Genomic DNA, 25,836 nt, shown 5'->3' with positions numbered 1-25,836 from the left:
CCTAATTGCACTTGATTGTCACCATAAACTCAAGTGTTTGATGAAAACAGCACCGGTAAAATTAATCCTCAAACTATTACTTGGTGGTTGGTGGCCACTTCTTTGTTGGATATAATGATGAGGTGAAAATTTACTTCACGGAAAGCTGTAAGATAATTTGGACCAAAGCTTAGAAAGAATAATGTCATTGCAATTGTTCTTTCCATCCATAAAAGCCAATGCCCAAACCAGAATAGAGAATGGATAAAGGAACAAGAAAATGTGGCAAGAGATATTTTGCTGCATTTGAACTCTAATCACAGTTAACTGTGAAAGATAAATGATTGATACATTTTCAGTTAGAGGGAATACAGAAAATTTAAGATGTTAAGGTAGATAAAACTTAAAAGTTAAGAGTTCATCTTATAGAATGAATTTTAATCTCCTACTTATTTACTACTTCCTAATGGGAAAGAAATTCCCTTACTTTTGCTTTCTGATTGAGGTATAATAAACGAAAACCATCTAAGAATTAATTTTATACACACTGTCAGTGAAATCATTTCTTTCTCATTGGAAAGTAAGTGGGAGATTGAAATTCACTCCAGTCAAAATAATTGAAATATTTGTAGCAAGAGGAGAATTTTCAATGGTAATAATTTGTGATACAACAGTGAAGTCATGCCTTTGCATTTGGTTGCTAATTCATGTAGGATACATGATAAAAGTTATATGTGCAATTTCTTATACAAGAAATAATAAAAGCAAGTGTTTTTTTTTATTGTTTTGATAACAATGCTAGAAGATTTTTTATTTAAACATTTTTAAATTGAAAAATTCACTTTAATTTATCAATTAAAGGAAGATGCATGATAAAAGCAAGAAGGTTTTTTTTTTTTGAGTCTATTTAGTGTATATGTTATGAAATTAATGGAATACGGATGTACATTCATCCCTCTAAATAAATTAATTAATACATTCATCTCCACTAATGATTCATCAATAAATTCATAACACTTCAAAGGATATAAACTTCCCCATTAACAGAGATCATTGAAACCTCATTTGTAAGTATTGAAGAGATGTACCTGATGAGATAAAGATAATAAAGAACACGGAAATGTTATTTGTCCTTCCAATTTTGTTAATCACACTTTTATTATCGTTTTAATCATAAAATTTTTATTTATTAGACTATGTGATAAAACAAATGGTGAGAGTATAAATAACAAAAAACGGAATGCAAATGACATTTCTGATTTCCCTAAAGAGTAATACATTTTCCTATTTGAGCTTCTTGTCTTTATTTTTTCTAACTTTTGTTAGCATTCATATATTAAGTTTACAGGGTTATCAAATCTTGAGTTTATATATTAACTTTTGTTAGTTAATTTGATCAAGTATTATCAAATTTACAGCATGAAAATCATTAAAAATCCAAAAATTAACAAACCAAATACCCCCAAAACATCAATAGAAACGAAAACCTCAAAAATTTACCCGGGCAGCCAGCGCGTGAAGCACCAACGCCAGCCTGAGTTCCATTTTCTTGCCGCTCAGTACCTGTACTCTCCGGAATTTACACTCCTCTGTTCTATTCTGTTGGCGCTATTTATATTTTATACAGGGTTGCTGAAAAATTCGAAAAAGAAAGTGGGGGAAAAAAAGAAAATAGTGCTCCTCAAAATCCCCATTTCCCATTAATGCCTTACTTGAATTGTCACTAATCAGTCGCAGGAAAAAGCCCTGACAAATTTTTCACTGATTTGATTGTCTTTTTTACTAGTATTCTTTGCCAATCCAAAGAGGGCCTTGAGGTTTTACTCTTTCAAAGAACAGAATTTCACTATTAGGGCTCTTCTAGTTTGGCTGTTGAAATGAGGTCTGTGATGGGATTTTCCTGAAATTCGTTAGCTTTGATTGGTTTCTTCCCGGGCTCTTCAAATTATCCCACCATGGTAGTTTTTTCTTCCATATTTTGTTGAATGTGTATATTTTTTTTTAGCGAATTTCTGTTGTACTTGATGCGTGTAATTGGACATAGTCCAAACATGAAATGTAGTATATCTTGTTGCATGCAGATAATAATCCTTTTTTTCTAAAGGAGTAATCTTTAAGTTTCTGTTCATTGAATGCTGATTTGATAATTTGGTTCCGGGATTCATCCTTTTGTAGGAAGGAATTACTTCTAAAGTTTCATTTTTTTTTCTTCCATTTGAGGCCCGGGAAAGTTTTGGAATTGGGGGTCCAATTATCTGGGAAATTTTGTAACTATGCAGTCCCTTTTCGTTATCTGTTTGGTTATTTAATGAGCAAATTTATAAGTGTCTATGGCAATATGATTAGTAGGGAAAATGAATATAGAGAACATAGTGCGGTTGGCATATGTGTCGCTGTGGAGTTGTTTTTGGTTTTGAGGAGAGTTGCTGAAGAGGGTCATAATTATCCGTGCACCATCAGGATAAGGACGGATGAATAATTTTAGTTTGTTGATAAAATGGATATGATGCTGTAGGAGTCCTTTCTTTCTAAAGTATGAAAGGCATTCCCTTTTCACAAGGTGTAATGCTGAGAAGATAAAAAGGTAATCAAAGAACATGTTTCTGATCATCTGATAGGTTTGTTTATTGGAGTTCATGTTGTGATTCGGTAAGACTGACCTGACTGTACTATGGAGATGTATCAGATCCTAGGGCTTCTTCTTTTGATGTTTAGTCTACTCTGTGTTTTTCAAATTCTGAAGATGGAATGGTTTGTTCCATACAAAGTGAAAGTACTTCTTGTACATGTTGTAGATTCATCAGCAGACATATTTAATGGCGTTATTGTTCTTTTTTACTTAATTCTGTTTACCAAGTTTACTGGGCAAATCCTCAGAATATTTGTCCTTCCAAAAAAAAATCTGCCCAATATGGTTGTGTGGAACTCGTGTATTAAAGTATGCATGGCGTGACGGGAGGTCGAGATTTTTTTTTAAAAAAAAAAGACAGGGCCATCGGTCCTACATGGCGTGACGGCCCAGTTTTAATTTTTTTTTAAAAATCTGTCAGGCCGTTGCGCCATGGTGGCGTGACGGCTGACAGCTTCGTCGCAGCTGACAGCTTTTCGAAAAAAATATGTTGGCGCAACGGGCCTGACACCTTTGGAAAAAAAAAAAAGACCATTTCTAGGTAGCCGTTGATGAATCTTCCAATGAATGGCTACATAGAAATGGTCCTTTTTTTTTTCCAAAGGTGTCAGGCCCATGGCGCAACAGGCCATATTTTTTTTCAAAGGTGTCAGCCGTCACGCAATGTAGGGCCGATGGTCCTTTGTCTTTTTTTTTTATTATTTTTTTTAAATATTGACCTCCCGTCATGCCTACATGGCGCGACGGGCATACTTTAGTACGCGAGTTCCACACAGCCATATTTGGCAGATTTTTTGGGGAAGTAACAATATTCTGAGGATTTGACAAGTTTACTGCACAGTGCAACATTCTTCTTGTTGATAACCTACCTAAGATCAGAATTAATGCTGGTATCATCCATTGCTGAGGAACTCATGATATATGCCAACTTTTTCCGTGGCATGCTGTAATATTTTGGCATTCATATATGTGCTGGTCTTTTCTGACCTGACTGTGAAACAATAGAAGTTGATGAAACTTCCTTTTTCTACTTCTTTCAGTAATTTGATTTCTTAGTAGTTGACACATATGGTGGGTAATTATGAGAACTCAAACCAAGTTGTTATCGAAGTTCTAAGTTAATATTCATGTTCTGAATGGCACTCAAACATTCTTTTGTAGTATATCATTTGCTGAATGAACATGCCACCTTAGATGCTTGAACAGCTTTTGGTTTAGAATGCTTGCTCATACTCTTGCGTTGCAATAATCTATAGAGTTCTCACAATTATCTTTCTTCTGCAAAAACGAGTTTCATTTGTTTGCTCAAGGTGTCTGGTTTTGGGGAAGAATTATGTACCTTTTTGTATGTCTGAGTTTACTCTAATTGTGCCCTTGTCTGACCTCCTTCAAAGGGTAAGCGTTATCCCCTGCCAAATATTTTCTTCTTAGTGGCATAATGGATATCCAACAGATATTCTTGGATAATTGCTGTTTTATCAAATTTGATGGTGTTTGCAGGCCCAATGGCCTTAAGCTCATGTTATTTGGCTGTCTATATGATGCTACAATCTGTTTGCTTGGTGTTGCAGGTGAGAGTTTGCCTGCAATGTGGTGACAAAGGATTTTCTAGTGCATTGAATGAATGTGTGAAGTGTCAGAAATATTTTATTCACAGGTATGTTGAATTGGTACCTCTAGTCTTCCATGATTTCTGCACCTATTTGGGTATAAATACCCCCCCCCCCCCCAACACCCCAAAAAAAAAAAAATTTTGTACGCCAAAACAAACACAGAGACATTACCTGCTGTGTGCATCTATGCATTCAAACACCCTGCAAAACAGAGAAGTTGATCAAACAAGTATAGTGCAGCAGAATTGTCATACTTTAAAATTCAAAACATAATTGCTTCACTACTACTGCACATTACTTATCATGATTTTTGGCCTGACTATTTAATTTCATTAAAGATAACAGTCACGTTTCTTCTTAATATAAAAATGTACAACCATACGCTTGATTTTCATGATTTTTGGTTTTTGTGTTGGAGGTGGATCAGTCTGAGAGTTAAATGTTTTTCGTTTGCTTTACCATTTGCTTCCTCTGCAGATATTGCCTAGATAAGTTACCAGAAAAACTCGATGAATTCGTCCATTGGGTTTGTGATATATGTGAGGTTGACTTGTCAAAGGAATTACCTTCCATGAAATTTAACCCTGTTCAAGATGAGGAAAGGGTCCATACTGGCTTTAAAGATGTTGATGGACAGTTGACAGTCGTTGAAGGAGAAAGAAGAAGACCAAGACTGAGGCCGAAGAAAAAGAGTGTAGCACTGTTAGGACAGGAAGACGATGAAAGACTTGAAAGTAGACCCTCTAGTCTACTTGAAGATGTTGAACTGGCTATGAGCTCTCCACTATTAACAGGGTTGGAGAAGAAAGAGGGCTCTTGCTCAGCAACCAAGGTGAAAGATCATAGATTTCAACTGGTTGATGCAAGCACAGACCTAGAGCTAACAGAGAAAAGCAATGGCTTGGATACAAGCTCAAAAGATATTGAAGGAGAAGAGATGGTTGTTGCCAGTAAAGGCAGAAAAAGAAAAATACTGCAGCTTAGGGTTAGCCCCTCTGAGCAAGTTCAAGATACTGTTTTGGCTACCAGTTCATTGTCAACAGATTTAAAGGAGAAAGAGGCCTGTTGCTCAATAGCCGAGGTGGAAGATCATAGACTTCAAACTGGTGATACAGATAGAAAGCTGGAGCTGACAGAGAGAAGCAACATAGAACATGAGTTATCTTCACTACATGATGAATTGACTTCCAATTCTCCGTTGTCAGCAGAATGCAAGGAGCATGTGGGCTTTTGCTCAGTAGCCGGGGTGGACCATAGATTTCATCTGGTTGAAGAAAGCACAGAGCTGGAGCTAGCAGAGAAAAGCAACAGTGCTCGTGAGGGAAGGAATAATACAACTTTAAAAGGTCTTGAAGGACAAAAGATGGTCATCACCAGCGAAGAAAGAAAAAGAAGAGGACCACAGCATGGGCACACTGAGCAAGATCAGCATGCTGCTAGTGCTACCAATACTCCATTGTCTACAGAATTAGAGATGAACGAGACTTCTTGCCCAGCAGCCAAGGTGGATGATCATGAGCTGTCTTCGCTCGAGAAGCTCAAAAAGGAGAGAATGGAGGTTAAATTTTCATCAGCTAATTTGCCACAAAAAGGTGCTGGGGAATGCTTGGAGGGTTCTCAATTAGCATCAGGTCATTTAGAAAATAATTTAACCGTTGACAATCGTGAACAGGCAGTGCCACGTATTGAGCCAATCTGGAGGTTGATGATTATTTGGTTTATATGTTATTGGTGAACTAAGTTATACATGTTTGCTTAAAAAAATTAAATAAATACATGCTTAGTGACCATGTTGACTTTCTTTCCTAATTTACTTGCAGGGGAAATTTTGTCATACTGAACAAGGATTATCAAGAATTTGATGATGGATTAGTAGCTCATTTATCTAGCAAAGCATGTGAGAAAGTATATGAGGAGGCAATCTTGTTGCCATCAGCGCTTGAACTTGAAATGCTTGCCAAAATGGATTGCTGGCCAAAGAGTTTTCAAAAATCACAGCCATCTGATGACAATATTGCACTATATTTCTTTCCATTGGATAAAAGGTATTGCTTTCAGTACTTTGCCCTGCCCTAACCCACTTTATTTGTCCAAAATTTGGCTCATTTTGAACTTTGAGGCTCTTACCTGCAGGTCTGAAGGGCTTTTTGATTGTTTGGTTGAGGAGATGATGGACCAAGAACTTGCTATGAAAGCAATTGTCAAAAATGCAGAGCTCTTGATTTTTGCCTCTAATGAACTGCCACTTAGTTACTGGAGTGAGTTGCATCTCCTTTAATTGATGAGACACTTTAGCATTTTAGACTTGCTTAGAATTGAGTGTCTTAACAAATGCCTTTTACAGGATTTCAGGGGAAGTATTATCTGTGGGGTGTTTTTAGGGGGCAACAAGCCCCTGCTTCCAAGGCGGAAGGAATCCATGAAGGCATTGAAGAGGGAACAAAAACACTTGCGGGGGCCAAAAGTAATGATGCAGGAAGTCCTTTTGGTCCTTTAAGCAACAATGGTAATTTTGGGTCTGGCAAGTTTTGATGTATCATTGATTTCGCGTAGTAGTATACGTTCTACTCGTAGTGAGGATGCTTCCCCATTTGTGGAGAAAATTTTGCTACTCTTGGGCATGAATTATGTCTAAGACCTTTTGAAGATTTGGAGCTAGCATGGGGAAGAATGACAATAAAGATTGTGGGAAGAAGATATGGCATGAAATGCTGTGGACCTTAGGCCTCTAACAAGTTCTTCATCAAATTACTAAGTGTTCCATTCAACTGGCCCCTTCCCATGCCAATAAAATTACTAGGGGAGTTGTAGTTATTTTTCTCTAGATCAACTGTAAATGTACTATGTTGTTGGGATGTATAATATAAAGAGAAAATTCCACCTTTGGTTCACTTAAATACTAGTACTGTTCAGATTTTGATGACATTTGCTTTACCTGGTCTGTAATGTGGCTTCATGACTCATGCAGTTTCCTGTCAAAAAAAAAATTAGCACAAATGTTGGGGCATTCCGAGAATTGAACTCGGGACCTCTCGCACCCTAAGCGAGAATCATACCACTAGACCAAATGCCCGTTTGTCCAACCTCTATATTAGCCAATATAAATCTAAAAAATGTTGTCCTCAACATATAGCTACAGGTTTACTGTTTTTGTCAGTAGTCCGTGTGGAAAGAGAACGGGTGTTCTATTCTATGCCATCAATCACATTCAGGCAAAATAAAATATCAAAAGAAGAGATAGGTTACTATAAAAATTTTCAACTAACCATCCAACTTGAATTGTAGCCTATTTTCTAATAAAATTTTACATTTTTATAGAAAAAAAAACACATTTTTAACCGTGGTGATATGAAGCCTACAATTTATATGGTCACTAACAAAAAAAAAAGATTTAAAGAGATTTACGTCCCATCTAAAACTGCGGTAGCTTTTAAAAAAACAGTTATGATACAAGTGCTTTTAAACTACAAAAAATTGGGCTATTTAAATAACGTAAAATTAGTTATCAAACAACTTATAAATACTTTCAATACTTAAAAGCTTTTTTTTTTTTTTTTGTAAACGCATTGCAACTCCAAGCGGGACCTTATGGATGATAGTTTTGTCTCTATTGCTTGTAACTCATTCAGTTAGACATAAATGACCATGCCCAAATGTTGGATTAGATGAAGTGACGCAATCTGTAATCTCAAATGTAAAAATTTCATTGCTTGCTAATGATTAAAGCGGCCAAATTTTCCAAGTGGCTATTTTGGACTTTGTCGGTGATGAATTTATGATTTTCATCTAATCTAAGGGGAGATGCAACTCATCAGAAAGGATTGTAGTTTTCCTATAATCCCCATAATGTTCTTCTTCCATATTTTCTCTAAATTAGGTACAGAAAAGGAATAAATAAGAAGAAGTGGGCCAAAAAAACCAAAAAAAAAAAAAAAAAGGGAAAATTGAACACCATACCATGTTCTTGATCTGATCATGATTTGGCTACGTCACTGAAAATGGCAATCTTCTATACTCCACCAAAATTGTTTCATTGTTTTAGCATTGTCTGATATCACAGCTGAATACATCAATGACGACATATAAATACTTTGAATCTGCAATGTATTTGGACAGTCTGTGATGTGTGTTCTATGAGACAAAGGGCAGCTGAAGAAAGTTAAGACCTAAAGTAAAAAATAAAAGTAAAAGAAAGTTAAGTTCTACGGTTTTCAAACTCTTGTTATATTTGCATTTGTATCTCCCACCTTTTGATTTTTCTTTTCTTTGCCTTTTAAAAATCAAATCATAAATACGCTAGCTTGTAGACGTCAACTTGACTTTGATGTATCTTTATTGTATCCTTGGTCGTTGGATGATTTATTTATTTTTCCCTTGAACCAAGATTATTATATAAAAGGCCATTTTATTGTGTTCTCAATTGATTTTAAAAAATTGATTTTAGATTTTTTGGGTCCAAAAAAGTTGAAAATCAGAAGCAGGTTTTGAGTTGCGTTTGTATTTTGATTTTGGCCTTCTTTTTCATTTAGACTAAATTACCCTTCAAATTTTAACATAATTACTAAATTACCTAAAGATTAGGTAACTTTTTATAGACTTTCTATTTTCTTCCAATTCTTATCTCACTTTCAGATTCATCTATGTAAACTTTAATTTTCGCATCCGCCATTTAATCTTCATAAGAAAATTAATTAATTAAATTAAAAAGTTATTTAATTAGCACAGAAATGTATTTTTGTAACACATAAGGGTAACAAGGTCATCTTTCTATCAAAATCAGCTTTTTAACTCTTTTTCTTTTTTGAGAATACCTATGCATTTATTAAAATGGCTTTTCTAATAGTAAATGAGAACACATGAGTTATTCTAAAGAATTTGATTTTCAAAAATCAAATTTATAAAATCAACTTTTATAAAATCAATATCAGTTGAGAACAAGCCCTAAATGTCCTTTTTCTCATGTGATACATTTACTACAGACTAACTGATCCCAAATTATAAAATGACTTATTTCGCTCTTAATTTAAAACAAGTGGCATTTGTACTTCAAGAATAGCTTTTAATACTTTACCTTGCATTTTATGATGCGAAGGAAGGTAGAGTGTTAGAGAATTATTATGGAATGGAAAAAAATATATGATTTGCCTAATTTAATCAAAATGAAAGTTAATCCCTCACCGACATGGAGAATGTGTTTTACCTTATAAACTAGAGCTGAAGTAATGCACAAGAATTGCAAATGATTGAACAAGTTTCAAAGATTCGTCCCTAATTTAGTGATGGCCATTTCTTAATACTCCTATGGCTGGATTAGAACTTTGTAGTGCTTACATTTCCATGAAACCTGCTGGCACACCGCCTGGCCCTATATTGTGGAAATGATTAGAGGATAAGGAAGCGTTTAACCCATATTTAAAAAAAAAAAAAAAAGTAAAAGAGTCAGGGCTGAATACAGTAGTGCAAAAAAAAAAAAAAAAAAAAAACAAACATCCTTATCTTTCATTGACTTTTGTTACTTTGTAGTTGTTCAGATGTATGACAAATTGTACGAATAGTTGTGACATTTTGGTTATATGAGCATCAGCAATTTTTTTAATACCTAAACTTTACGTACTGATGATTAAAGGTGACAAAATATATCGTGTATTGACCCCTTTTTCTTTAATTGTTTGTTTAACGGGTGCCTTGTTCGTTAAAATATATTTCAAATATTAATTTTTAAAAGTCTAAAATTAATTAGAAAAAGTATATAAATATAAAAGAATTAATTAGAAAAAGTGTATAAATATAAAAAAAAGTAGTAATTATCAATGTGCGTGTATACATGATTGGTTGGATAGAATGTAGGTATGTTAACGAGTGCTTATAAGATATCTGTCAGAAAAAACCGTTCTTTTAATACTTATAAGATAATTCCTACCTAATAATGAAAGTTGCAACAGTTTAGAAATCTTTGGGGTTTAAGGGAGGGAGGTTGGGATAGATGTTAGGGCCGGAGTTGAAATCCAGCTTTTGTCTCTTTCAAGATATAAAAGACAATATTTAGCCTTTTCTTACCACAAAACGCCATCCCCTCTTTCCTTCTTTCTGCTTTCTAGTCTTCCACAAAGTGTGAATATATATTTCTAGATATTATTCTCCTTCGTACTCTGGAAATGTATATAGAATTAAGTACCAAAAGGCTGTCGCAGCATGAAGCAATTTGTGGTCTAAATTGGGCATATAGTACTAAACCGTTCAGTTTTTTAGGGGGGAAAAAAGGCCAATAGGTCTATTTGAGCCGCATAATTGTGCCCTAATTTGGATTGCCAAATTATCTGGGGTTGTTGCTTCTACGAACTCTTTGAAAATTTATGCTCTTGATAAATTACGCAGTATGAGTAGCCTTTGTACCCTTTCTAAGCATATCACCTCAAGTCATTGTCAAAAAACAGTGCAGATCAGATTAATATCCTGAACGTTTAAAGGGACACAGAATTTTAAATGCATTGTGAAAGGGCCCCAGAATGAATTTAATTTTCCACCTGCCAATGGAATACATTTTAAATTCTGGCAAGGTTAAGATCTGATCATGTCTATCTGTGATTGCTATCAATCGGCAGAATCAGAATTTCAATCCAAAGTAAAGAATAACAATGAAAGAAATGGAGAGGAGAAAACTCCAACTGCAAGAATTGAGGCAGGCCATGTAAAAGCATACGAAAAAAAGAAAATAAAACAAGGAAAACCAATAAATTAATAATGTAACAATTGTTGTGTTGCAAAAATTACATTCCAGAAAGTATATGGCAAAAAATGGTGTATAAACTAAGATGACTACAAAGACAAACAGACAACGTAATCCAGCCAATCAATGCTGACTTGTAGTTTTCTATTCAACTTCAATGAGAGCAAGTAAAAACCTCAATAAGAATCCTAACTTGCTAGGCATTGAAATCCCAATTCATCAAATCTTCTTCTCTTTCTTCCTTCAAAAAAAAAAAAAAAAAAAAGTCTTCTTCTCTTTCAGGCTCATCTTCAAATTCCAAGTAGGAACAAATAAACCAGAAAGCAGATTTCTACCTTTCTATACCTGTGTTTACTTGTGCTTCTCTACATGGTACTATAGGGGTTAATCAAAGGTCGAAAAGATTATTGAAAAGGTCTAGATTTGGGGTATTTGGGGAAATAAAAGTTGAAGGACTAAACAGAAAGCTGTTCTCTGCATAATTCTTGTTGCTGTGTAATACAGGGCTTAAATCATGAAAAAACCCTAAAGGATTTGGATCAGATGGAGGAGAGAAAAAAGTGGATGGAATAGGCTGTAGGGAAGCTGGATTTGGCGATAAAATCCCTGGAAAAAGCCCACTTGATCTTTCTAGCTCACCACTGATCAACTCCATCCCTTCTACCACTGATATGTCATTTTCACTAACTTGTGGCTTGTTCTTGCCTAAAGGAGCCTTAGTTTTTTCTATGGATGCAAAGCGGGCTGCTGGCGATATTGCCCCACTGAAATCTTGAAAACTTGAAGAAGATGAAGACACTTCTGAGTTCACAACCGTGGATGAAGAACATGTGGAGTCTGGACCCGTGAGACGTTGCACTAGAGTCATGAACTCATTAGGGTTTGCATGAATTACCTTGGGAGAAACTGTGTATATAATTACCGGCGGGCGCGGCGGTGCTTGTGGCTGTGATGGCTGTGGTGGGACTGGTGGTTTTCTTATCTTGTGAGAATCCTTTCGTACTTTTAGAGGTGTCGGCCGGGGTCCTTGGAGCTCCCGCCTTGGCGACTTCCCGGAGGAGTAATCAGAAAAGTCCATGGTCATGAAAAATTTGTACTTGGATAAGTCAATGATTTGAGGATGATTTGGAAGGGGAGCTCTTTTTTGGTGATGATGGAAATGGCAAAATAAATTTTTTATGTAATTCAAGAAAATATGAGAGTTGTGACATGTATATATAAAGGTTGAAGTCAATGAAATGTGAAGACTACACAATACAAGAAAAAAGAAATCATTGGTTACTTGAAATAAAATATTTAGGTACTTTTTGCTGAGGCCGGTTTCGTAGTGTTATGGATGTTTGAACATGTCTAAATTTTGAAGAGGGATCGATGGGGGGTTGGTATAGGTGAAGGAAGGAGTCATGAGCCGCGTGAGATTGGTTCTTGATGATGCAGCATATCCATGTAAGAAAACTGGAGAGAAGTTAAGCCTTATTTTAATTGCAACTGGGGTAATTAATTTACTTGACTAGTATGGATCAATAAAATGAATAGGCAGTGAAGCAGGAGAACATGAGCAAATTAATTTGACAACACTGCAAAAGGGTCCCAAAAAGCTGCTAGAAGTAATTGAGTTGGGCACAGTTGGTCATCAACTGGAGCAGATGTAGTCTGAGATTAGTTGTTGCAATGAATTAAGTGAGGCCAAAGGGTGGCAAACTTTTTGCACACTTTAATTTATGGCTCCCTAATTATCCAAAAAAAAAAAAAAATTTTTTTTATGGCTCCCTAAGGAACCAGAAATGGCTTTCATTTTCTTCTCTATTTGGCAATATTCTTGCTTGGAATTTGTGGGATTTGAGGTTTACTTGGACACTTGGAGTATTGCTGTACCATTTTGAGCAAGCATATGAATTGGAAAATGACAAATGATAAAAACAGCTTCTTGTGTTGTCAAAATTCTTGGTACATTAAAAATAGGTGCATAATCCAAGAACAATTATATATTTCTAAACCAGTTAGAAGTTTTATATTGACATTGGACCACATTTAAAAGAAAACTGAGTCGAGTCCGTCTTGCTCTATGGATAAGTGGATAAAACTTCTTTTGAAATGATCAGTATAAATATATATATCTATAAGATGCTGCCACGTTAGGTGGTGATTGGATTGTAATTTTTTATCAAAAAATTTTAACGTTTTTCGTAAACACATTTTTTAATCATCTTTTTATCTCATATACATCGATACGTATAAATAGGAATTTAATCTCATGTGATACACTATTCTTCGAGAGAAAAAAATGTAACATAAGAAGTATCCTTGGAAAAGACGCAGTCAAATAAATCAAGTTGCAAAAGTAGTTTGAACACTTTAAACTTCATTTGGATACCTTTTTCTTCTATTTTGGCAGTATATAATCTTGGATTTAGGATTCTAGACCTAGACATGATGACAAGTAAACTAGTGGGAGTAGTTTAGAAAGCCCTTTCGGACTGCCGTCTTAAACTTCGCCGGACCCATTAAAGTGGAAAATCTGAGTGATCTAAAGGCAGTGTATGTATCATTTAATTCTGCGTGAGCTATCAAAATTGAGTGTGGAGATAGTGGAAACTTCTGTGTTATTTTAACTACCAGATTGATGCATGAATGCTTTCCAGCACCAAGTGCAACCAGAAATTAAAGTAAACCAAACAATAATTGACAGTTGTTGAGATTCATAACTATTTCTAATATCATTATTCAATTAAATTGCTTATATATCACTCAGATAATGCTTCTTTAAGTAACATTTCAAACTGCTAATCAAGTTCTTAAACGGTAGTATAGTTTAGTTTATATAGAAGATGCACATGATGTTGACTTTTAATCTTATAGAGCATAATTTGTGTAAATTAATGGATTGTGTAATACCTTGTTTACAAGGTGTCTAACTGTCTACCTACTGTTTTATATTCTTAAGAGAGGAACCTAATTGGACCAAAAAGAGGGGAAAAAAAAATCTAAGTCTGCACTTATTCTAACAAAGAAAATGTGATGTGAAAAAATAACAGCACAAAATCAGTTAGGTAATCTACATATAGGTGAACTCGACTACAAACTATTTTGAAAGCAAAATCTAGCTTCGATCAGCAAAACAGAAATCGTCTGGATTGGAATTTTTGTAGAAAAATATATACTATAGTTGTGTAATGTATGTGAGATAAAAAAAATAATTAAAAAAAAATATGTCAGGTGAATATTTCAAGAACTTTTCCCAAAAAACTCGCAATTCAAATGGGCTCATGGTATTCTAGAGTGACTTGAATTGAAGAATGAAGTTTTCTTATCTAAGTGTTCAACGTTATTTTACTCTACTGAGTTCTGACAAGATTCGTTTTAGATGCTTAACATACTTTTGAATGAGTTAACGTCTTCTATTGAATTCAAAATTTTTTCAAAAATAAATTAGCAGAAGCAATTTTAAATAAAGAAACAAGAAATTGTTGTATACTTCAAACAAATTATTATTTTTTTTATATAACCTCAGGAATGGATGTACTATAAAGGTGGCCATAACTATTGTCATGGAATGATGGGAATGCCATAATTAACGCCTTTAGGAAATTGGATAAAAGGCAACTCATGTCAGAGGTAATTGTGAGCAGTTCGACTGAGGAAACCTCAATTAATGCCAATAATTTACTTTCTTCAGAATCATAGTCGAAGGTTCTAAGCAGCCTGCCTTTTCCAAGTTTAGGTTGGTTTCTAGATGATTTAGTTGTCAAAATTTTAACTTCGTCAAAGTGATGTTCTATGACATAAAAAAAATTTTACCGAGGAAAATTGTTTCGTTCGTGTTTTTATTTCCATTACATCTTTCTAAGATAAAAAAAAAAAGTCAAATTTGGAGCCTTATGCACAGTTCATTCAGCCTAAGTCCCATAAGTAACTAATAGTGTTGGCTCGTTCCAAGAAAACAACCAGAGATTAATTTTGACTGAGGTTGTAGTCTGAGATTCCACCAGAAAATGGAGCAAAGAAAAATCAATGATCCGATCACCAAAATTAAGGGACACCTGAAAATTATTGAAATTTCCACTGCAAATGTTTTCTGTAAGTTGGAATACAGGTCATACTTGACTAAAGTGCACACAAATTAAGATGAGAGCAAACTTCAAGATTGTTGCAGAAAATTGACATGTCAAAATTTCCCTCAAAAAATAAAAGAAAAATGGATGACGGGATAAAAAAAAAAAATATTAGAGCCATCCATATTACTTGATTTAGTAATGTCACACAATGATTGCTGTTAAGGTAAGTGTAGTAACTATTTTTTTTAATGCTAATGCCAGCTACCCTTTGTGGGCGGTAGTGTAGTAACCATCTTTCTTTACTGCAAATTGTAATGGTTTACATTTGAGTAGATCCGATTTAAAAAATTTCATAATTCAGATTGTATCACACGATCTCACTAAATGGCATGACATAATTGGTTTTTGAAAATTAGGTCTACTCAAGTTTTGACCAATTTTAATTACTCGATTTCTTAACTTTTAATCGACCAAAATCAATATTTCCAAGAACTTATTGAGACCGGGGTTTATACTATTTTCTATTTCATTCTATTGCAGTTTTGGCCTCTGATTAATCTGAAGTGAAGATTCAATGAACAGAATGGAAGAGTGCAAATGTAAATTTGCATAAATATACATCAAAGAGGGGAAAAAAAGAAGCCAAGAATACTTGAATTAATGCAAAGATAACCCAAAAATCACGCAAGCTGAAGCAGCCGCACGAGTTGACCTGACCCAACTAAATTGCAACGTCAAGATTAATTCATTACGAGTCATGGAAAAGACTTCCGCATAAGGTACTAAAACTAAGAAAGAAGTGAATTGATGGTCTTGGAAGACAAGTAGGCATATGGATGCATAGGAAACTAGGCAAAGGTCAAAACCTTCATCCTCCCCCAAATTCAGGTGGACCTCCAAGTTTTGACATGGCTTTGGGGTTGAATGCTACAAACTTCTACTAGCTTGACCCCTTGGAAAACCTCTTTTCTTCTCTTCTTTCAACTCGTACCAATCATCATACAGTTTGATTTGGTACTAAAAGAAACACATGTTAGTTGAAACATAATAAATAAGCTAACGTGACCCTTTTCTTTCTTTCTTTCTTAATTGTTTTAATTTTTTTCTGGGTTTGGTCAAGCTTGGATTTGAATCTGATACTTGAATTGGTTTGATCTCATATGTAGAATAGGTCATGGAGGCATGGTACTTTTCTGGACCCCTAGAAGTGTTAGCAGTTTCTATTAAGGAATACCTAAAATCACATGCTTATACAGCATTAATGCATGCATATTACTACAATTTATAACGTAATTAGTATTTTTTAGTATATATTATCTATAGTATATTAGTGTATGATTTGGCTACGATTGTGCTTATTGCGTTAAATTAGAATCCTAATGTGATAAATGGTGCCAACTAAAAGTTATTTTGGTTTGAGATTTTGATTAGAAGGAGATAGGAATTCAAACCTATGCTATGCATGACGACAATCGCACCAAGTCTTGCCTTGCTTCAGCCATTCTGAACTCAACTGGCTAATTAATGGGAGCAATCCAGAGAAAATTTTGGCATAGAACTTGGTCAAAGAAGCTTAAAATCGTGATATTCAAAGAGTAAATGATTGAGGACAAAAAGACTGATAAGAAAAAAAAATGTACATGAAGGCAAACAACTACTTAGAAAATAGACCATGAATTAAATTAGGTATTGCATACCAAGTTTAAATTCCCATTGGGACCTTATTCCGTCTCTAGAATCTTAAAACTCGTTGAATTTGTCCTTGGGAATTTTAAGCTTTTGTATTAGTGACCTTAATCTTGAATTTTGTTAATCTCATATATATTAACATGTTCTAAAGTACACTTTAAGATGAAATGATCATAGATTACATAGATGAATTAATTCCGAGGTTAGATGAGTAAGTAGGACCAACATCAATACTCTATGTGGATGTCCGAGGGATCCTCTTCTTCTTGATGTTCTAGTCACCTTTTAAGGTTAAGAGTACAATTGATGCCGTAGGAATTAAAAAAGAAAAGACAGAATATGAAATTTCACTTGCAAACTAAACTGATTAAATTTTGGAATTGTTTCATCCTCTCAATACAACAAGCAATAAGATATATTTAGAGGTGGCTTTTCTTGGCATCATATGGAACATTATGTCTCCCTTATGGACTCCAAAATTAGGAGAGGATAGCAAGGAGAGTGCCAAATGCCCAAAATTGCAGTGCCTTCCCATCCTCCAACCAAAGAAAAATGTGCTGGAGACTAACTGCTCCTATAATTTTCTATCCTTTTGGGCTGCGAAAGTGGAAGTTGTGTTCATATCTTCCTGTGGCCATTTGCAAGTTGTACTTACCGTAAAAGTTGATGCCTAAAATAGACAGCTTCACAAGTTAACCAAACGAGGAAACTCTTCTATTGTTGTCGATCAGGTCCCTTTGCTCACTTTGTGGAAACAAAGAATTCTTTATTTGACTATCTTTCCATGCTAATTTTGTTGTCTACTTTTTCTGGTACATGCTTCTCTGCTGGTTGGTTTTTTAGTTTAGTACTATTTCATTCGTTATTGTGTGTGTAAGCATGCCAAGAATGTGTTTGCAGTTGACTAATAGAAGTATTTCTAACAGATTTAGATCAAAAACTAAGAATGAGTTGTACAAACTCGTGCAGTATTGACTACGAAGATAGTATTATAAATTGAGTCCGCTTATAAAAAGTGACTCTAAATCACGATATTTCTAAGTGATATATACAAATATGAAAATCCCTAAAATTAGTGAGATAGATTATCCTTTAATTTGTTTTTACCGCTTAAATCACATGTCCTTTAATATAGGATGCTCAAAATTTGATCATCCTATCCATCTATAGCATTAAAGCTAATGGATATAAGGGCAAAAATTGATGGATCTACTGGTGCATGCAAATGGATTGAAGGTTCACAATTTGACTTTTTTTTTTTTGTTATTATTGAGAGACTAATTCAAGTCTTGAATAGATAAAAGGCCAATTGTTGACAGTTAAAATAGTTTAAGATCTCCCTTTCCTGTTTGTTTGTTTTTTTTTTTTTTTTAATAGAAGTTCTACCTTTATATACTACTTTTAGCTCTCTGGACAATATGGGCTGTAGTTGACTCACAAATGTATGCAGAGGATTTATTTTAGACATTGGTCCATGAACCTAACATTGGGCTCGTTGCAAAGGTCAAACTTTTCTTTAGTTCGTTCGGCTAACCTTTTTAAATTCCTAGTCCCAACTGCACTTCGGGCCAGCTTTAATTTGATGAATAGGCCTACTAGAATGGCACTTTTAACAGCCCTTGTATTCCTTAAACTTAGCTTGGCAAGTAGGGTTATTAATAGCTTGTATTCCCCAAACTTGCTAGATGACCGTGAGATTTCCGGTTTGATTTTTAAACCCGCTCCTTCCCCCCCCTCCCCGGGTTAGGGTTGAGAGACTACAAAAAAAAATGCTTGTAAAGTATGAGCTTGACAACAATGTTGGGAAGTTATTGAAATTCATATTCCGTAGGAGTAAAGATAGGATGGAAGCTTTGGTGGGTCGATGGATATTTGGGTTCTGTCCATTTTGGCGACTAACTCTCCTTGAATCGGTTTTGCTTATAAATATCTCTCTCTTCTAATAACTTCTACATCTTTTAATAAATTTGAATGATTCTTTTTATTCATATATGGTAAATTTGTTTGGTGTGAAATCAATTGCTACTCTGATAAATTTATTGACTTTGTTAGAAACTAATGAATAAGATCAATTGCTACAAATTTTTTGTTGTCTTGAATTAGAAAAATGAATATGAGTAGGTGGAGAATAATTGTAAAATTCAATTACTATCTCAAAGAGTATATGATTCTTTATGCATTATAATATTTAATGAATATTATCATATTAGATTAAATTTAACTATAAAGTCTTTGAAGATCAATATGGTAGTTCAATATTTGGAATACGATAATTTTTTGATATTAATATGTAAAAATATTGTTGATGAATTATTTATGCAAAGTACTGATTCCTAACTAATCACAAAAAAAAAATTATTTTGTGCTAATGCGCAGGCTAAGTACTAGTTTTACTTGACAGAGATTATAAACATTTAGTAAAAATTCATGTCGAAATTAATACAACGCTTCGCAAATTTTTATTGCAGAATAACTTTTTAGGTGAGAGATATGAATTATGGATTAAGATGGCTATGTGAGTTTACTTTTACTACGATGATGATATTTTAATCTGAATGTTTTTTTTTCTTTTAAAGTGTCTGCTGTAAATACACATTAAAATTTACACCTAATGGCTAAACTTACCACCATCCAAAAGTTTTAGGTTAGCAATTAATGAAGGTCTCCTACGACTATAGACATCTTTCTATACCAAACAGGCTTTTGCACTAAGTTGCATACCTAATAATGCATCCGTCTGGTCCGGTGGTGGTTCTGTTCTCATCGGTCCCTCATAGGTCCAGTTGGGTCTTCCCGTAGTTAGATTAGGATAGAGTAGGAGTAGCAGTAGGGATGACGATTGACAAAAAAAAAAAAAAAAATGCACAAGAAGCATATGTTTACGAGGGATCAGTATTAATCAGAAATTTATTTACTGCTCATCATATGTGTTTTACTTTCTAACAAGGAGCCAATTATTCACAACTAAACCAGCCATGGATTTTTGATTGGCAATGATCGGCTGTGAGTGTTAATCAGATAATTAATTGTATTTTTCGTTGATGCTGAGTAAGTATAATTCAACTCTTTTTCCTTACCATACCGTTTTAGAAGAAAAAGAACAAGCAAAAAAAAAAAGAAAAAAGAAAAGGATTTGTTCAAGGATGGAATATCTTCACTTCTTGCATAGTTGAATATTTACTTTAAAAATTAAAATAAACTTTTATTGAAGCAAGATCCAAACATCATTAGAAACTATTACAGGTAGTACAACAACATATATAGTACCTTGAAACTTATGCTATAAAACTCATAACACTGTATAGATATAGCACTTCTCACCCCAAAAAAAGAACAAAAAAAAAAAGAAGAAGAAGACATAGCACTTTTATTCTATAATAGAACAGAATCAGTTTCTGCTCTTCTAACTTGTGCAGTATTTAGCCTTTTTCTCTTAGGGAGCCTTATTTAGCCTTGTTCTTTCGGTATGATACCCACTGCTTCCTGCGCCATTGTACCCACCACGGCCTTCGGTATGATACCCACTGCTTCCTGCGCCATTGTACCCACCACGGCCTTCGGTATTGTACTCGTTGAGAAGTCTTCTTCCTGTGGCAAATGACAAACAACCTTTAGTATATGACCAAAATCAATGTACAGAAAACAAATGCGGTGTCTGACATATATCTTGTACCATTTGTACGTAGTTTGAGTGAAAAAATAATTTGATGATTATTTGAGGAAATGTAAGAATCAAACTCATTCGATCAAACTGAGCCGTTATGAGGTTTGGTCCACTTTTGTGTATAATATTTCTAAATGAAAAATAAAGCAGATTTCCTGGCTCAATTAATTGACACATATATAGTAGTACAAATGCTTTTTTTTTAAAGAAAAAGGGGAGTTCTGTGATATCTTTTGGAAACTGTACTATTACGTATCAATTCATCGTTGAATTTATAAAAAGAAATATCAACGCTTAAATGATTTTAAGAGTTTAAGCTATTGAATAATGTGGCAAGAATTTATTAAATTATAATCATGGGTATGATAATTAAAGGGGATGATAAAATTTCCCTAAAAAATAGTACATTTTTTGCAGTGTACTTATTTGCACATACCTGGACGAAGCTCTGGCATTGCCCCGTCAAGAACAGCAGCATTGACATGTGGAGTACCAAGCATCAAGATTGCGATGAAACTTGCCCATATGATCAACAGGATTTGGCTTGCCTTAAGGGAAGCCATTGTTGCACTATTACACTTTGGCAACCACAAAATAGAACAAAGTATCAAGTTGGTAACTATGCGATCAGTTGTTAGTAAGATGGTAATGAGGTGTTAATTGCATGGCTATATTTATAGGTGAAGATTAGGGCTTTGTCTTTGTAAGTAAATTTTTTGGATAAAAACAGTCGCAATAAGTAGAGAAGCAGATAAGAGACAGAAACCTTTGACTAAATCGAAAGGCCTTTAATTTTGAGCAATTCTTTAATCCGACCGTCATTGATATAGAAAAGTCAATTCAGGCAGGAATCTTATCACTATAACTCTCATCTCAAAGTCATTCCAATATAATTACTCAAAGGATATTTCTATCCAGTCCTATTGAGCACTCGTTAATGCGTCTAAAATTTACCTAACCTAATATATATATATATATATATATATATAATAATAATAATAATTATTATCCTTTCTTACATTTATGTACTTTTTCGATTTTATCTTCCTACTATTTTTTGTATTTATTTACTTTTTTTTAATCAATCTTACATTTTTAACAAATGTGATACCGTTAGATAAACCCTTACTCAAAAAATACAAAATCGCAATTTTCTTTCTTACAAAAATTTTCTTCCCCAAGTATCATTACAAAAGGAAACTGAATCCCCCTTGTTCCTGTTTGCCCCCATCAACTTCATGAGCGTGCACTTCTTCGCTGTCTATGATGCTACATGAAATGCTAAAATCTTTCTTTTCTTTTCTTTCCTTTTTTTCAGGCACCCAGTCAATTGGACCCCTAGAAAATTTACAAGTAGCGATAACCATTAGTGCTACAATCATAGTGATAAGATTTCTGCTTGACTTGACTTTTCTATATCAATGGCGGTCGGATTAAACAATTGCTCAAAATTAAAGGCCTTTAGATTTAGTCAAAGGTTTCTGTCTCTTATCTGCTTCTCTACTTATTGCGACTGTTTTTATCCAAAAGATTTACTTATAAAGACAAAGCCCTAATCTTCACCTATAAATATAGCTATACAATTAACACTTCATTACCATCTTAGTAACCCCAAGAAAATTTACAAGTAGCCATATCCATTAGTGCTATTTTCTCCCCCAAGTATCATTACAAAAGGAAAGTGAATCCCCCCATCAATTTCGTGAGCGTGTACTTCGCTGTCTATGGTGCTACTTGAAATGCTAAAATCTTTCTTTTCTTCTCTTTCCTTTTTTTAGGAATATGCTTTTCACCCGGCCAATTGGACCCCTAGAAAATTTACAAGTAGCCATAACCATTATTGTACTTCGCTGTCTATGGTGCTACATGAAATGCTAAAGTCTTTCTTTTCTTTTCTTTCCTTTTCTTCAGGAATATGCTTTTCACCCAACCATTTGGACCCCTAGAAAATTTACAAGTAGCCATAACCATTAGTACAATATTTTTTGTGTACCGTAATATTGCGCATCAATTCATATAAAAATTTATATGATTTTAAGAGTTTAAGCTATTAAATTATGTGGCAAGAATATATTAAATTGTAATCATGGGTATGATACATAAGAACAATAAATTTTCTCTAAAAAATAGTAAAATTTTTGCAGTAGACTTATTTGCTCATTGCTACCATTCATGCTATTTTCTCCCCCAAGTATCATTAAAAAAGAAAAGTGAGTCCCCCTTGTTCCTGTTTGCCCCCATCAACTTCGTGAGCATGTACTTCGCTGTCTATGGTGCTACTTGAAATGCTAAAATCTTTCTTTTCTTTTCTTTCCTTTTTTTTTTTAGGAATATGCTTTTCACCCAGCCAATTGGACCCCTAGAAAATTTACAAGTAGCCATAACCATTATTGTACTTCGCTGTTTATGATGCTACATGAAATGCTAAAGTCTTTCTTTTCTTTTCTTTCCTTTTCTTCAGGAATATGCTTTTCACCCAACCATTTGGACCCCTAGAAAATTTACAAGTAGCCATAACCATTAGTACAATATTTTTTGTGTACCGTAATATTGCGTATCAATTCATATAAAAAATTATATGATTTTAAGAGTTTAAGCTATTAAATTATGTGGCAAGAATTTATTAAATTGTAATCCTGGGTATGATACATAAGAACAGTAAATTTTCTCTAAAAAATAGTACAATTTTTGCAGTAGACTTATTTGCTCATTGCTACCATTCATGCTATTTTGTCCCCCAAGTATCATTAAAAAAGAAAAGTGAATCCCTCTTGTTCCTGTTTGCCCCCATCAACTTCGTGAGCGTGTACTTTGCTGTCTATGGTGCTACTTGAAATGCTAAAATCTTTCTTTTCTTCTCTTTCCTTTTTTTTAGGAATATGCTTTTCACCCAGCCAATTGGACCCCTAGAAAATTTACAAGTAGCCATAACCATTATTGTACTTCGCTGTCTATGGTGCTACATGAAATGCTAAAGTCTTTCTTTTCTTTTCTTTCGTTTTCTTCTGGAATATGCTTTTCACCCAACCATTTGGACCCCTAGAAAATTTACAAGTAACCATAACCATTAGTACAATATTTTTTGTGTACCGTAATATTGCGCATCAATTCATATAAAAATTTATATGATTTTAAGAGTTTAAACTATTAAATTATGTGGCAAGAATATATTAAATTGTAATCATGGGTATGATACATAAAAACAGTAAATTTTCTCTAAAAAATAGTACAATTTTTGCGGTAGACTTATTTGCTCATTGCTACCATTCATGCTATTTTCTCCCCCAAGTATCATTAAAAAAGAAAAGTGAATCCCCCTTGTTCCTGTTTGCCCCCATCAACTTCGTGAGCGTGTACTTCGCTGTCTATGGTGCTACTTGAAATGCTAAAATCTTTCCTTTTTTTTTCTTTCCTTTTTTTTAGGAATATGCTTTTCACCCAGCCAATTGAACCCCTAGAAAATTTACAAGTAGCCATAACCATTATTGTACTTCGCTGTCTATGGTGCTACATGAAGTGCTAAAGTCTTTCTTTTCTTTTCTTTGCTTTTCTTCAGGAATATGCTTTTCACCCAACCATTTGGACCCCTAGAAAATTTACAAGTAACCATAACCATTAGTACAATATTTTTTGTGTACCGTAATATTGCGTATTAATTCATATAAAAAATTATATGATTTTAAGAGTTTAAGCTATTAAATTATGTGGCAAGAATTTATTAAATTGTAATCATGGGTATGATACATAAGAACAGTAAATTTTCTCTAAAAAATAGTACAATTTTTGCAGTAGACTTATTTGCTCGTTGCTACCATTCATGCTATTTTCTCCCCCAAGTATCATTAAAAAAGAAAAGTGAATCCCCCTTGTTCCTGATTGCCCCCATCAATTTCGTGAGCGTGTCCTTCGCTGTCTATGGTGCTACTTGAAATGCTAAAATCTTTCTTTTCTTTCCTTTTTTTTAGGAATATGCTTTTCACCCAGCCAATTGGACCCCTAGAAACTTTACATGTAGCTATTACCATTAGTGCTATATATATTCCATTTATTGAATAAACGTTTAACTTTATAACTACTATAAAAAAATATAGCTCAATATAAAAAATGCTCTATTATTTTTAGTTACAAGTCTATTTTGAGTGTACGAAACATATGAAAATAGGCACAACGAATTTTGATTTATCAAAGTCATTGATTATTGAACCTATATCAAAAGTTCTAGCAGTCATTTTCTCAATGAACCTTATCATTCTAGAATGCAAGAAAGTCTTCATAGTTAGTAAGAAAGTCTTCTTTCACTCTAGAACGCAAGCAAGATTTAATAATTTTCATAGCAGAAAATATAGGAAATTAAACCAAGCTAATTTAGTAATTTAACTATCATTTAGTTACTTAGTTTGGATGATTGTAAAAATTATAATTATAGAGGTTGCACGGGATCATAGCTCATGCTATGTAAGTCTTTCTTTGTCGGTTGTCCAAGAGTCCCGACCTGAAGCTGAATTGGTTGGCAAGTGCAGGTTCCTTGGAGCGTAGGTTGTCTAGTCCTATTAGTATTTGGTTTTGCAACTTTCCTTCCTACTAGTGGTTTAAGTCCGTTAAGAATACTAGTCCAAATACTAGTTGATTTAGGTTTGTCTAGAGTCTTTCTATATATACAAACAGTGGTGCTAGGTTATTACTCGAAGAGTTGAGAGTTGAGATTTGTGAGTTGTCGTGAGCGAAAAGCTACGACTTGATATATATTATTGTTGGGTTTTGAGTTAAATAAATTATTGAGTATTTGTTCTCCTCCTCTTCCCACATATTTTTTGTGTATTAGAATTGCTTCCGCTGTGTGCACGAGAATTTTTCGTGCCAAACAAGTGGTATCAGAGCTCTAGGGTTTAATCCTGGGGCTTGTTTGCGAAATTGGGACTTGGAGCTTGTTCGTAAAATTAAATATGGATCCGTATTATTTACCAGATTGTCTTGTTTTCATCTTTGATGGTAAAAATAATTTTGAGACTTGGAGATTGATGATGAAGGATTTCTTCAAAAATATTAGAGTTTGGAGTATCATCCAAAAGGGGTTCACAGAACCTATAGCAGGTACAGAATTATCAAGCGATGCAGTTCAACAATTAAAGGAAAATGAACAGTTGAATCACAAGGCACTCTACTATCTCTATACCCAAGTCCAGTTACATGTAGCGAAAAAATTCATACATGTAAAGACAGCAAAGGAGGCTTGGAAATTTTTAATAAATTCCTATGATCATGGTGGAGAAGAAATTTGTGACGAGGTAGAAGAAAAAGAAGTTTTTGTTGAGGCAAAGAAAGAAGAAATTGTAGCAATTGTGTATACACATGAAGATGAAGAATTTGTGATTGAAGAAGAAATTTTGCAAGTGGTTGAGAAAGAAAGTGAAATCATTAATCAAATTAATGATGCAATTGAAGATGATGATGATAAAGAAATTGTTGACTTTATTGAGGTT

General features: G+C 34.1%; 2 protein-coding genes and 1 non-coding gene across 3 annotated transcripts; 1 reads left to right on the top strand and 2 right to left on the bottom strand.

Annotated features, from left to right (window-relative positions):
• Window positions 1-1,477: 1,477 nt before the first annotated feature.
• Window positions 1,478-7,112, top strand: LOC113711647 (uncharacterized). The gene is made up of 6 exons (XM_027234810.2): window positions 1,478-1,937; window positions 4,180-4,265; window positions 4,699-5,922; window positions 6,042-6,266; window positions 6,355-6,479; window positions 6,566-7,112. The coding sequence occupies exons 1-6, from the start codon at window positions 1,935-1,937 to the stop codon at window positions 6,751-6,753; spliced, it is 1,851 nt and encodes a 616-aa protein (XP_027090611.1). The 5' UTR covers window positions 1,478-1,934; the 3' UTR covers window positions 6,754-7,112.
• A 110-nt stretch (window positions 7,113-7,222) lies between these two features.
• TRNAP-AGG (transfer RNA proline (anticodon AGG)) lies at window positions 7,223-7,294 on the bottom strand. The gene has a single exon. It is a non-coding gene; the product is annotated as a tRNA-Pro (tRNA).
• A 3,640-nt stretch (window positions 7,295-10,934) lies between these two features.
• Window positions 10,935-12,397, bottom strand: LOC113712080 (protein MKS1). The gene has a single exon (XM_027235368.2). The coding sequence runs from the start codon at window positions 12,030-12,032 to the stop codon at window positions 11,337-11,339; it is 696 nt and encodes a 231-aa protein (XP_027091169.1). The 5' UTR covers window positions 12,033-12,397; the 3' UTR covers window positions 10,935-11,336.
• Between the last annotated feature and the right edge of the window lie 13,439 nt (window positions 12,398-25,836).

Source organism: Coffea arabica, chromosome 10e (genome assembly GCF_036785885.1).
Source record: "Coffea arabica cultivar ET-39 chromosome 10e, Coffea Arabica ET-39 HiFi, whole genome shotgun sequence".
In the NCBI taxonomy this organism is placed as follows: Eukaryota; Viridiplantae; Streptophyta; class Magnoliopsida; order Gentianales; family Rubiaceae; genus Coffea; species Coffea arabica.
This window is presented reverse-complemented; position numbering and strand designations above follow the sequence as displayed.

Coding starts and splice junctions, on each gene's coding strand:
- LOC113711647 (XM_027234810.2), top strand. Junction 6,267..6,354: donor TTCTTTCCATTGGATAAAAG/GTATTGCTTTCA, acceptor TCTTACCTGCAG/GTCTGAAGGGCTTTTTGATT. Junction 6,480..6,565: donor ACTGCCACTTAGTTACTGGA/GTGAGTTGCATC, acceptor TGCCTTTTACAG/GATTTCAGGGGAAGTATTAT.
- LOC113712080 (XM_027235368.2), bottom strand. CDS start 12,032: ATGACCATGGACTTTTCTGATTACTCCTCCGGGAAGTCGCCAAGGCGG.